The sequence below is a fragment of the Lasiodiplodia theobromae genome (genome assembly GCF_012971845.1).
Source record: "Lasiodiplodia theobromae strain AM2As chromosome Unknown scaffold_3, whole genome shotgun sequence".
In the NCBI taxonomy this organism is placed as follows: domain Eukaryota; kingdom Fungi; phylum Ascomycota; class Dothideomycetes; order Botryosphaeriales; family Botryosphaeriaceae; genus Lasiodiplodia; species Lasiodiplodia theobromae.
In genome coordinates, this window is record NW_023336519.1 from 1,298,361 (window position 1) to 1,311,346 (window position 12,986).

At 54.5% G+C, this 12,986-nt stretch overlaps 5 protein-coding genes across 5 annotated transcripts; 3 read left to right on the plus strand and 2 right to left on the minus strand.

Moving 5' to 3' along the window:
* Positions 1 to 2,017: 2,017 nt before the first annotated feature.
* Positions 2,018 to 5,059, minus strand: LTHEOB_1360 (Chloride channel protein 3; the record flags this gene model as incomplete). Its single annotated transcript, XM_035510053.1, has 4 exons — positions 2,018 to 2,191; positions 2,246 to 3,412; positions 3,628 to 4,613; positions 4,663 to 5,059. 4 exons carry the CDS (start codon positions 5,057 to 5,059, stop codon positions 2,018 to 2,020), a joined length of 2,724 nt encoding a protein of 907 aa, XP_035367707.1.
* Positions 5,060 to 5,701: 642 nt separating this feature from the next.
* Positions 5,702 to 6,762, plus strand: LTHEOB_1361 (Gdsl lipase acylhydrolase family protein; the record flags this gene model as incomplete). Its single annotated transcript, XM_035510054.1, has 7 exons — positions 5,702 to 5,704; positions 5,761 to 5,794; positions 5,841 to 5,903; positions 5,951 to 5,990; positions 6,043 to 6,109; positions 6,171 to 6,567; positions 6,617 to 6,762. 7 exons carry the CDS (start codon positions 5,702 to 5,704, stop codon positions 6,760 to 6,762), a joined length of 750 nt encoding a protein of 249 aa, XP_035367708.1.
* Positions 6,763 to 7,711: 949 nt separating this feature from the next.
* LTHEOB_1362 (Ubiquitin carboxyl-terminal hydrolase 19) lies at positions 7,712 to 9,517 on the plus strand (the record flags this gene model as incomplete). Its single annotated transcript, XM_035510055.1, has 2 exons — positions 7,712 to 7,856; positions 7,908 to 9,517. The coding sequence occupies 2 exons, from the start codon at positions 7,712 to 7,714 to the stop codon at positions 9,515 to 9,517; spliced, it is 1,755 nt and encodes a 584-aa protein (XP_035367709.1).
* A 582-nt stretch (positions 9,518 to 10,099) lies between these two features.
* LTHEOB_1363 (GPI mannosyltransferase 1) lies at positions 10,100 to 11,526 on the minus strand (the record flags this gene model as incomplete). The annotated part of the gene is made up of 4 exons (XM_035510056.1): positions 10,100 to 10,291; positions 10,350 to 10,457; positions 10,512 to 10,782; positions 10,832 to 11,526. 4 exons carry the CDS (start codon positions 11,524 to 11,526, stop codon positions 10,100 to 10,102), a joined length of 1,266 nt encoding a protein of 421 aa, XP_035367710.1.
* Positions 11,527 to 11,785: 259 nt separating this feature from the next.
* On the plus strand, positions 11,786 to 12,818 carry LTHEOB_1364 (Translin-associated factor protein; the record flags this gene model as incomplete). Its single annotated transcript, XM_035510057.1, has 3 exons — positions 11,786 to 11,958; positions 12,009 to 12,026; positions 12,134 to 12,818. The coding sequence occupies 3 exons, from the start codon at positions 11,786 to 11,788 to the stop codon at positions 12,816 to 12,818; spliced, it is 876 nt and encodes a 291-aa protein (XP_035367711.1).
* Positions 12,819 to 12,986: the final 168 nt, after the last annotated feature.

The following is a 12,986-nucleotide window of genomic DNA, read 5'->3' on the forward strand; positions in this document are numbered from 1 at the left end:
TGCGGCCGCGGAGGCTGGAGCTGCAGACGCTAGATCATCCAAGTGCTGAAAGAGATCCGCGTTGGCGAGAGGCAAGCCCCTCAAGTTGAGCCATCAGTTGCCTTTCTCAGTGTCGCACTCCGGCTCCAAGAGCGTTGACGCCTCATCGCCCTCGTCGATGGACTCCTGGTGTTGAGACTCCTTCAGTCAGCGTTACCCCTCAGCGCACTACATGTGAGAACATACGACTTAAGTCAATAGCCATGCGCTCCGAACAAGGTTCAGTCGATGCGGTGCGTAATGTCTTTCATCAAGTACTCGGAATCAGTCTTGATAACCACCAGTATGGGCACCAACGATTGTAAAATAAGGCAGAGGCTGGAGCGGGCGTGAGGGGGGACTGTCGATGGCGCAGGATCGAGGTGATGTTGTGCAGAATTCGCGTTGGTTGCCGGCGCATCAGCGCCGGAGAGCTTCAGACCGCATCGCACCTCCACTCGCCCATTGGATCATGGCCGTCGGACTGGCCGCATCGCACCTCCCCTTGTAGGGGTTCAGGGACTGAGACGAGTGGAAACGTAGCCTTTTCCTCGCCTCATCTTGCTCCTCTCATCAGAGCACACCCTCACAAGTACCATTGCTCACAAGCACAAGTGATTGACAGTTTGCGGGCTAGTTCCGCCCAGAGGATGACCGACTTCAGCCTTGGAGTTGATCTTGATGTTGAGCGCGGTCGCATCGTCCATCGAGAATGAGTGTTGGCGACCTTCTCGGCGCCGACTGCGCTGAAAAGACTATGTCAACGAGATTCCTGAGTACGTGCACCTCGTCTTTCAACAACCATCAGTCATGCTAAAGTGTCTTTACAGGGCCGTCATATTTTTGGACCATCTCACACGCGAGACCCCCTCTACCAAGTTTACGTAGATTAAGAAGTCTTTCTTCGCCCGTGGCTAGAGCCGTGTCCCACTCGGCGATTCTGTTGAGGCCTTCACGGGTGTCTTCTCGTCCATGATAGTCGCTATTAGTCTTTACTAACAAACCTTGCTTGACGGTTACGGTCGACGTGGCCAACGGTAATTTCTTCCAGAAGGCGAAGCTTCAAGATGTCGCCCCAAGCCTTGATTGTTAAATACCCTAGCGGCAAGCGCCAGAACCAGAGGTACCCGTTCAAGCTCAACGAGAAGCGGTCTCCAGACAGTCGAAGCATTCACAGAGTCACTTGAATAACAGTTGCGGGACAAGCCATATTTGAAGGTTCCCTGTGACCCCGGATGTCAATGCGGCCAGCCACACAGCCTGGAAAACTCGCACATAGTCTCGGTAGACGGTGCTTGCCGTCGGAGCGGAATGCCTGGTGTCGTGGGTGGGGGCATCATGACTTCCATACTAGGGATGGCCGAATTGGACCTGGGCCGATTTTGCAGAAATGCATAGCAGGAAAGTGAGAAAGAAGGCGAGGTCGTTCCAGTCCTTCCTCTGACGAACTTATTCGTCGGTACCCACGCGCTCTGGGACGAAGTATACATTTTCTTTTCTACACTCTGAGCGATGAGCTGATACATCGATCTAACATCGGAATACACTCTCGCTTAACGTGGGAAAACTAGGGACAAGTAACGTGGCAGTGTGCGATCGCCAAAGTCGAGACCGCAGTTATTTCTAGAAGATATCTAATGTGAGCAACCTCCAATAACCATGACATCATGTGCAACAATCGTGACAAACAAGAAACAAAAACTTAATGCGGAGTGTTCGAGAACGTGACTAAAGAGTGAGGCTAATGTCACCCTGAAAATCCAAATCTCCCATCAAAAGGGCAATTGATAGGGGCTTTCCGATGATCCGACAAAACTCCGAATATAATGCAATAAGTCTAGAATGAGGAAAGAGGAGGTGCAGCCGAGCAGTGCCACCAGAAAGGTGACGTTTGGTTGTGGAACTCGACTTCTTGAAAGAGGACTCCGGAATATGCCAAAGAATACGAACAGGAAGGAGAGAGGGAGAGAGTAAGAGGATGGGTAAACAGGCTCCTTCATCAATGACCGTGAGCTTCTGCTTCAATCTCCTTCATGTACTTAACGAAAGCCTTCTTATGCACAAGGCCAGCATAGCGGCCGTCGCGGAGCACGCAGATATAGCGGAGACCGAGCTTAACGAAGCATTCGTACACCAGGTCCATGGGGGAGCGATATTCCAGAGAGACGGGTGACTGTGGTGGGTGGTCAGCTATCGGGGCCCAATAACAACTCTTTGGAAGACTTACTGGATCGATGTAGGGGGTAAAGTCCGTCGGATCCTCCTCTTGCTCCTCTGGGTGTTCGCGTGCATTCCACCCAACTTCGGGGGACATCAGGCATAGAGTATTCTCTTCGTTTTCAAGCTTGTCCAATGCAAATTCCAAATCGGGTGCAGGAATAAGACCAACGAGGATTCCATCCCGCAGGATTGGCAGGCCACCATCGAGCTCGCCTGCCATGTGAAGGTGCTGCAACTGGAAGCGCAGGTGCTTTGCAGGCACAAGTGGGGAGTTGGTGATGTCAATCACGCGTTCTTCGCGGACGCGCGGGGTGATATCCCCAAGCTGAGACGTGAATACCGGGCGAATTTTGTTGTCCAAGAAAGGGTAAGAGTTCATGTCGGTGAGGAGGTCGTAGATGCTCAACGGCTCAATTGCGTCCGCCACCCATTTGGAGACGAGCACACCGAGTGAAAAAGGCAAGACGTGGTTCAAACTGCCAGTGAGCTCAAACAGGATAACGGCCAAAGTGACCGAAAGACGGGTGACTCCGCACATGGTTGCTCCTGCGGCCACCATGGCGTATACGCCTGGGACAACACAGGCTTCCGGGTTGTCGTCCTTGTGGCATGTCCCGAAAAGACCGGTAGAAGAGTAATTGAGCGCCAAATACTGAACGATGTGCCCGACAATTCTGCCAGCAATGCCTCCAACCACCATGGAAGGGACGTAGATACCGGCCGGGACTTTGATGCCAAAAGTGATGATCGTTAACAGACTTTTGATGACGAAGGCGATGAACAGATACCAGATGATCTCGGGGATCCGATCTCTTGTTGCACACAGTCCGGTTCCAGCCTCGGTAAAGGTGTCGCAGGGAGAAGCTAGCTCGAATAATAGCTCTGCGACGGGCAGCTTGGTGTATCTGTTCCAGAAGCTCACGATACCGGTGAGAAGGGCGACCAGGAACACTTCCAGAAGGGGATTCCCTTTGATAATGGGAATACGACGGAAAGTTTGTGCCCACAGTTTTGAGGCCTTGATGAAGAGAGCACCCAAGACACCTCCGATGGCTCCAACAATGATGTACGCGAACAGCTCGAAGAAATGCCAGTCTGAAAGGTAGCGGACTTCGAACAAAACGATTTTGCCCGTGCCATAGGGATTCAGAAATTTGAGAGTGAGCGCCGATGCCTGTTTCCTAGAATTAGCACTGATTGTGTGATAATGGATTCATAGGTCGTCTCAGCCGGCTTTGCGCCCGCTATGGACCTGATTGTGTGTGGAGTTGGTTGGGGTCAGGGGCCCAGGGTCCGTGCACCGTGCACCGTAGTCCGTGCGCCACGGGGTCCCGCCCACCACCGCCACCATCGTCAGAGGGTCAGAGGGTCAGAAGGAAAACTACTTACAATGCAACAGAAAAAGGTCCTAAACAAAGTCTTTGGTGGGAAGTAGTAGCTGACTTCTTCCAAACTGAAAAGGACACCGCCAATAGGAGCACCGAACGCCACTGCAACACCGCTTGCAGCACTCGCGCTGAGAACCTCTCGCCTCTTCGCATCGTTGCCCGAGTACTTAGCGAATATACGACACGCGATATTGCCTACGCACGTCGCGATGTGAACATACGGTCCTTCTTTGCCCAAGCTGAGTCCCGAAGCCACGCTGAGGATCAGTCCAACGGATTTGATCACGAGAGTCCGGAGACCGAGATAACCGTGGAGAACAAAGCCGCTGAGGATAACTCTGACTTCAGCAACACCGCTGCCGGCCGCGGAGTAGTATACCATGGGAGGATGGGACTCGGATTTTTCGAAGACCTCCTGCGGATTCGTGTTGAGCTTGTTGCCATCTTCATCCCGAATAAGAGGAGTATCAGGGGCCAAATTCTCATCAAGAGTGGTCAGGTTGAATCTTGAGGGGATGACGGTCTTGGTAGTTAGTGTAAGAAGGCATGAAAGCATGGCAAATCCAACAGCGAAAAGGATGAAGAACGAGTATTCGATCCAGATGTCGTCAACCCTCTCGTTGAGAATGATGTTCGACCAGGAATTCCACGCATCGCAACCAGAAGCACCGGCGCAGCACCGCTTTTCACTGTAATACCAGTGAGTGGCGCAGTAGCCGTTTTTGTAGTCGAATAAAAGATTCTCCGTAGTGTTCACGAAGAACGCGATCAAGGCGGTCAAGACGCCGATGATAGCGACCAAAATCCAACCCTGGGCACCATCAAACCACGCCTGTATCCGGCCTCGGATGTCTTTGCGGCTGCGCAGGGCCTTGACGCGGTAGGCATCGGCGATGCTGTCGTGAACCCAGTCGGTCGAGGTAAATTGATCATACCATACACGATCGTCGCGGAAAACGGAATGTCTTGACTCGGCGAGCTCGTTCACTGGCCAAACAGTTAGTATCGCAAGAAGGATCGGGGAGGGCAGACTCACCAAGTGCCTGACGCTGCTCCTGACCCAGCGCAGCCACGAGTCGGTTGCTGAAGGACTGGCGGCGGCTCTGATGATGGGGGCGGCGGACGCTGGCGCTACCCTGGCGGCCATACAGAGGTCTGGGAGTGCCAGGGCCGACGGTGTGGTAGGCGCGGTGGTCTCTGTGCCCCAGGAGACTGGAGCTCTCGTCGGCGGCGCGGTTGGGATGCAGGCGATCTTGCAGGTTGACTTCCGAGAAACGAGCGGAGCGGAGCTTTGATCGAGCTGCCACGGGCGAAGGAGGCGCAGTGCCGTCCAAGTAGCCCGAGTTCTCCAGCAAGGTGTCGTGCTCGGCTGCGGACTGCTCGTCGTCGGAGCCCACGGCGTTATCGTAGTACGAGGAGACGGACTTGGGCATTTTGCCTTGTGTGTGCGTGGGCCGCCCGCTTCGGTTGCATATATGGCAGGAGGATGATGTTGGAGTAAAGAGCAGTCGCGAGGACAATGGAGAGCTAATACTCAGAGCGACAAGAGGATCTCCACAAGGATGCGAGCATGACCCACACCGATGTGGTCATCTGTGCTTGCGCCCAAGTTGGCAACGCAGCAGATTGGGCGAATGAGGGCGCGCGGCCGGCCCAAAGCGACCAGGCCAGAGGAAGCAGGGCGGGGATTACTAGAGCCCCACGAGGCAGCCCATCGCGCAGAACCCGAACCATCGCGCAGCCAGTGATGAGCCGCGCGGGCAGCTGACCGCACGACGAGATTATTGTGCGCTGACGCCATGTTTCATATTCGAGGGTCCGCCGCCGTTCCGCGGTGCTGGCTATCGCGGCTGCCATGCTGCGTCGGGTGCGCCCGGCGACCCTGCGACTCTTAGCCGACCACGGTTGCGTGCGGCCTCGGCCTTACTTGCACCGGCTGCATTCCCTCCGCCCTACCGAATTCCAAGCCCAAATATCTGTCATGCGACGACTTGTTCCTCCGCCGCCTTCGTCTTTGGTCTTGATAGATCGGCACCCGAAGCAGGATTGCCATCGGCCCGCACACCGCCTAAATCATGGTTAGCAAATCGAGCGAATCGCGTGCTGGCGTCAATGCTAACTACCGGCGGGGCAGGCTGCGTTGTATGAGCAGATACTACTCTTCGGAGGTAGGGACATACACGCCGGTGATGTAAACCGCTGACCGCCTCGCAGACTCCATCACCCAAGCTTCTGGTGACGACGACGGCTTTGGATTTGCTGCACCCTTGCAGCAGCGTGCGTTGGAACCCCCGCCGTCTCAGACCAATCGCTGAAAAACCCAGTTTACGCACGCCGCCTTGACGTGATTAACCGTGGATTCAAGTAAGTTTCAGGCTGTCCATACATCCCGCCCGTACATACTCACCGAGTGAAGTGGCTACAACACTACGAAGGCCTTGCAGGTTCTTCCGCGCCTCATGCCCTCGCCCGGTGAGGCCAAAGTCCGCCTAATGGCAAGTGGCCCCACACCCCGCCGCGCCCACTCTTCTGACCAAAGCTCAGACCGTCTTCCTCGGCGCCAACGATGCTTGTGTCAAGGGTGGCAGCAGCAAGCAGCACGTTCCTCTGGAGACGTACATGCAAAACCTCAGGACCATATGCACCCATGAATGTGTCAAGGCGCAGAGCCCACGCCTGATAATCATAACCCCTCCTCCAGTTAATGAATACAAGATGGAGCCAGTTGACATCATGAAAGGCCACAACGGCCTGCAGCGCACCGCCGAGCACACGCGGGCTTACGCCAATGCTGCGCGGAAGGTAGGTGAGGAGTTGCAGCTTCCGGTGTTAGATCTTTGGTCTATTTTCATGCAGAAGGCTGGCTGGGTTGACGGCGAGCCGCTGCCTGGCTGCAGAGGCGTGGAGAGGAACCAGCTGATTGAGGATCTTATGTACGACGGTGAGTACTGCTCGCCAGAGCCGCTGTTTGCTTGCGCTCATGTGTTTAGGGCTGCATTTGACGCCAAAGGCGTACAAGATTGTCATGGAAGAGCTCATGAGTCTGATTGCCTCGGCATATCCGGATCAGCTGCCGGAGAAGCTGCCCTTGGTGCTTCCTGCGTGGAACGACGAGGATGCGTGGAGTCGATTCTAAGATGGTGCTGCGCCGCGTTTCGGTTTGTTCGGTTCCGTCGACTGCATGTGCCACAGCCGCGAAATGCGTTTGTATTATTGGGCAAAGACAATAGACGAGAATTTTAGACTGGAGCTACCGTCTTGTCTCATGTTTGCGAGATGGTGGCAAACCAACGACTGAGATTTAGCGTGTTTGGCGACAACAGGCAGCTGCTTTCCGCTAGTTGGAATTGTGACGCCTGATCTGCACGGGCCGGCCTTCTGCGATAGCACTTTGAACCTCCAACCCCAACTAACCACAGCTTGACACCGACGCCTCCAGCTTTCGCACGCTTCCTTTCCGCCGTGCTCGGCTTGTACGCAACCCAGAGCATCCGCTTCTGTATATCATCCCCCATTTGCCCGCCGTTGCTTCGTCCGTGCCGCCTGCTGTTATCAACGCCTGCCGCCCATCCCTCGCTGCCACCGTCACCGTTCGCCTCGCTCAGCCGCCCTCTCTCACTGCGACCCTCCTCGAGCTTCACTTCCAACCAGCCTCTTCCACCGTCCGCTTACCACACATTTGTTGCGCCATCCGCCCGCTGCGCGCCAACACATTGCATTCCGCGCCGCCGCCAGCTGCTGCTGCATCCGCCTGCTTCCTTCTCTCCCCGACAACGCTCCGGCTTCCCGACCCTCGCCACCGACAACCAAATACCTCCATCCCCAGCGTGACATCCACACTGCCGACACAGACGACGCTACATAGCTTGGGTCGCTGGCGGCTTCGCCGTCCGTTTGGACACTGGTGACGGAGGAGAGGTGCGGAGAGGTGCTGTGCAGCTCCGTTGGGGGATGGTCGCATTCTGTTCGCTCCAGACCTATTCCGCTGTTTGACGGCCGGCGTAGGAACTGTATGCTCTGTGATGGATCCTCAGACCGTCTCCTTCACTCCACGCGGTGACGATCTTTGGCGCATCCACTCCGAGATGCTGCGGGTGCAGCAGACCCAGGCCGAGCACGCCGATCGGCTTTCTCGCTTGGAAAGGAGGCAGGATGAGGATGCTCGCGTGAAGTCTGTCTGGGGAGGCGCGTCTCCTTTCCCAAGTGTGCTGGGCGGCACTCCGCAGCAAGGTCAAATATGAAATTCAGTCAGCCCTCAGCATATGGCTAACGTTTCTCCAGTGCCTCTGCAACAGCCCACTGCCGACGCCTTCTCCAATTTTGACGACCAATCGACTAATCTGCTGTCTAGCTTGCACCTAGATGCGGACGAAGAGCCAAGGCGTCTTGGGACAACGTCCAGAGCAAACAGCGTGAGATTCGATGAGACAGCTAATCAAGGTCACTGGTCCCATGCGTCCCGGTCGTCCATGGACCTAATACCACGTACTGGAAGTAGCCTTGGTGGCCATCCAATGACTGAACGGAGTTACTCGCACAAGTCAGATGGGCGCCAAAGCTCCGCTGCTGCGTCGGTGCATTCAGCCACCTCTGGCCGTGCGAATAGTTTGGGTCTCGAATCTACTTTTCCTGTTGGCACCCCCGCACTGGAGGTTCCGCGTCTTGCCCCCGGCTTGTTCATCCTGGGCTCGGTTCCCGCTATCATTCGATGCTGGCTCAACAGAAACTTCAAGCATGACTCGCTCCTCTATGCCGCTGTGTGCACTGGATCCTATACCTCGTGTTTGGACATGGCCTTGATCACCAAGCTGGGCTTCGAGTCAGAGATCAGATACCCTGAGGATGGTGTTCGCAAGATTAAACTCGAGCTCTATTTGCCCGAAGCGATTCCCTATCCAGCTTCTTCGCGTTCCAGTAGCCCTACACCGCAACTTCCCTCGCTGACCGTTGACTTCACCGTTGTAGAGTCTCAAGCATCGGAGAAGGACTCAAAGGCTATCAAGGTCTTCCTTGGTAGCGACTTGCTACGATCCCATAACGCAGACATTCTGCTGTCGTCGAACACACTGACCTTGTTTGATGACGACAGGAGCAAGCTTTCCATACCATTGGTTCGTCCGGAACATGATGGCGCATTCAAAACGCTTCAAGTTAGCAGCTCTCCTTGGGTCAGACCAGATGAGCAAGGAAATCACCAGGATACATACCAAGAAGCTGCGATAGGCCATGCGGTTGTTTCGGAAAAGCCCATGCCCCAGACTTTGGAGGGACTCAAAGCAGTATCTGTATCACCCGCCCCCACAGGATCTGATAGTGACCGAAATGTCACTGTCCCATCTTCCGAGGACGGAAACACTTCTCAAAGCGATCGAAGGAGTCTTGAACGCCCAGCCTGGGGGTCCAGCAGCCGGAATGGTGCAAAAGAATCCACAGAGGGAGACTCCACTGGACCCGGCCTTTCCCGTACAGGATCATCCCCCGCTATCTGGGGCAACTGGCGGCGCAACGCCGAGAAATCGGAATCCATGGACTGGGCTGGCGCAAGCAAACCACCCAGCAACGACACATATCAACGCCGTGATACTGGGATCAAGGTGCTGAAGCCAATTCGCACTTCGTCCCGCACTCCATCCACGTCGCAAGGCCCGGCTTCTGCATCCACTCCCACCAGCCAGTCGCGTTTTTTCGATGAGGGCCGCCGCCGCGTGACAAGTGTATCTTCCGTGTCGACCGTCGGCGTCGACACACAGCAACAGCCGCAGCCAAAGAGAACCATCTCAACTGACATATCAAAGATGAGCGGATCCTCGAGAGATGGGGGCAAGCCTAGATCTACGAACCCAGTCGGAGGCGCCTCGGCCTTCTCTTGGCTGAAGAATGGACAGAAGTGATTTCCCGGATGTGTGATGGAACATATCGCTTCTGTTTGCTCGGTCTGCTGATGGTTGTGTATTATTAAGGAATTGAAGGTGCACTCTGATGGCTCGACAGTGGGGGCATACTGGTATGGAGACGCATACAGCAATACAATATCTTTATCTTGCCAATTTACATTCATGGCACATGTCCGTTCCTAGTGCATCGGCTCCTCATGCTCTTTAATTAATTACTATCAGCATATAAACTCGTTACGTAGGTAGCTGAAGCTACCATCCGGACGTAAATGTAGAATTATTAAATGTACATTTGCGTCCGGATGATGGCTTCAGCTACCTACGTAAGTCGGGTGCCCTTTCTCGCAAAGATAATTGCGGAAGATCCCTTTTTTTTTTTTTTGGCACCCACGTCAGTTTCACTAAGATGGCTCAGTACTGTTGCGATACTAATAAGATTAGAACCATAGCTCGAATTGTCAGCCTTAGAGAAGTGCGCCCGCCACATGAGTTTATGAAGCAAAATCAGAAGACAGCTGAACGAGTCTCGCGGGTCCAGTGTAGGCCTGCCGCGGCATTTCTGAGGATAATTGGAATACATCAGGAAGTCTTCTTGCTAATCCCAGAAACAGACACAGCAACTGTGGTTCCCGTGTTACCGATATCTGCGATCACAACGCCGAGGATCCACGTATTGATCAAGAAGAAAATGACGCTGGCGGACCAAAGGCCAGGAACGAAACTAGAATTGCCCAAGAACTCCAGCTGGTATCCTTGCTGTAGCCAGAGTGCCTGAGGGGGTAAAAATGTCAGCGAGAACTTCAACAACAGTGGAAAAAGAAAGACCTACCTGTCCAATGATCCATAAGACGAGGGCTGTAACTCCTTTTGAAGTGGACTGGAGAAGAGAGGACGTGGGAAGGTAGAAGGGCAAGAAGATGAGATACCACAAGAAATACTGGATACGAATTCATGAGCGAAGGCTACCACGCAGCTGAGCTGGATATCTTACCTGGCTTGTGCAGACTTTGTTGAAAGTGACAAAAGCAAATGTTTGGGCAAGCATCGTCGAAGGCAAATCTTTCTTACTAAGCACCAGCGGGATTGCGACGGCGCTGAAGAACAGCTGAGGAAAGAATGCTAAAGACTCAAGCTTCACAGTCGGCTCAGCCATCGGGGAAGAGTTTAAGTAGAGCATGGTGTTGTAAGGAGAGAAGTTGTGGCGGTGGTCGAGTCGGATGAGGTGGTAGAAAAAGGTATGCTCGAGGAAAGGCTCTCCATAGCTAGACGACATATTAGCGGCATTGAATGGATGATTTGATCAAAACTCACATGAAAAACATAACAGCATTCAGTGCCATGAAAGCTAGGAAGCTGACGATGGCCAATGTGATACGAGCTCGGTTGAAGAATGCGAAAAGCCCAGACTGTGAGGACGATTTCGGTTTACCAAGATTTTCTTCGTCAAGCCACCAAACGATAGAGGCGGCATAAATGAACGGATAAATCTTGAGATGTACCGCAAGTCCTAGTAAGATTCCGGCGAGCACGATGCGCCTCTGGACAACTGCCCAGAGCATAGCGACGACGACTGCTAGTACCAGGCCTTCCGAGCTTCCCCTGGTGCTTATCTGGGCAACCATGGGGTTCAAGAGCCAGATACTCGCAAATTTGATGGCTCTTTCAGCAGGCATCTTGGCAGTCTGTCGGAGGATTTGGTATATAAACCAGCCGGCAAACATGTCGCCGAGCGCGAAGAGAAGCTTGCCAGAGTGAAACCACAAGCGGGACCACGTGGTAGGATAAATAAGCCAGGCAAGTAACGGCGTGTAGCGGTAGGTATCACGCTTGTAAGGAGAAGCGCCTTGTGAGACGAATCGGGCAGCATCAGTGAAGACAAAGTAGTCGATGTCGGTATATTTCATTGGTGAATAGGCATCCTGGAAGAGGCCGTAGATAAGGAGGGCAGCGCGAAGAGCGAATGCAGCCGAGAAGACATATTGTGGCTTGGCGAACAATTGAGCCATGGCGGGGGGCCAAAGAAACAGAAACAGTGATAGAGGCGATGGACCGGACGCGGCGGAGGTTAGTCAAGTAGTCGGTTGACGCGTGCTGAGATGGCCAGCGGGTGGAAAAGGGGAGGTAAGTCCAGCCGGTGAGAGCGCGTAAAATTGCCCTACTCACTTGTGCGCCTTCCTTTGCGTCAGATGCGCAGCCCGCCATCGCGCCTTCCTCAATGCACCTACCCTAGCAGCACACGCATTTAACATTTTAACACTCCAACTCATGGGCCAGAAGCGCACCTACACCGAAGCCATGGAGGACTCCAGCAAACAGCAGCACACCTCCCCCTTCCTGCCCATGTTCGAGGTCTTCCGTGCCGAACTGGACGAGCATCACGACCGCCGCGAGCGCATCATCAAGGGCTCGCGCGACATTACTGCTGCAAGCAAGAAAATGTGAGCGGCGCAAGATACGCCTATGAGGGGCGCTTACTAACTACGCGCAGTATCTTCTCTCTCCAGAGGTACGCCAGCCCGCCACAGCACGCACCTTCTCGACCGTCGCAACGTCGCCGATTGCCCCAGAAGCCACGTAGGAAACGCGACTAGCTCTCGACTGACGAATTCACAGGATGCGCAAGCTCGGACAACCAATCCCTCCCCACATCACCAAAGCGAATGCACAGTACTGGGACACGATCAAGAAGACGTATGCTGCGGTCTCCAAAGACCTCCAGGGCATCAATGCCTACCGGTATTCACGCAACATCACAGGAGGCCACCAAGAGTTTATGGAGTCTCTAAGCTTCCAACATTACCTCGAAACTCAATCCCTCATCTCGTACGAAGAGTCATGCACGAAGCTGGCAGAGCTGGGCGGCGAGGGCGGCGCCATCCTGCTGACGCCCGAGGACTACATTCTGGGCATCTTTGACATGGTGGGCGAGCTCATGCGGTTTGCGGTCACAGCAATGGCAACAAGCGGAGCGCTGCCGGGTGGAGAGTCTCGGCCCACGCCAGCAGCCTCGGCGGAGCAGAAAGAGGATGCGATGGACGTCGACAAGCCAGCGCAGAAGCCACGGAGCAACGTGTTGGAAGATATGCGGGAATTGCGCACGCACCTTGAGAGTCTAGACATCGGCGACCGGAAGTTCTCGGACGACGTGGACAAGAAGATGGGGGTGATGCGAAACTGCGTGGAAAAGGTCGAGAACGCGCTGTACGGGCTGATCATACGTGGACGAGAGCGGCCAAAGGGCTGGATGCCCGACCTGGGAGGCGAGCGCCGGGGACGCGAGGAGGTCGAGGGCTTCTGAGCAAATGTCGGGAGGTAGATGTAAGTCTTGAAAGCATAAAAATGCGCATTCCACTACCCACGCACGCAGGACTCCGTCTCGACGGAGAGTTTCGGGAGAGTTCAATTCTTTGGTCACCGGCTGGAGCGATTACGCGGTTATGCATGAGGGGCATTAGGCTTGAGGCCG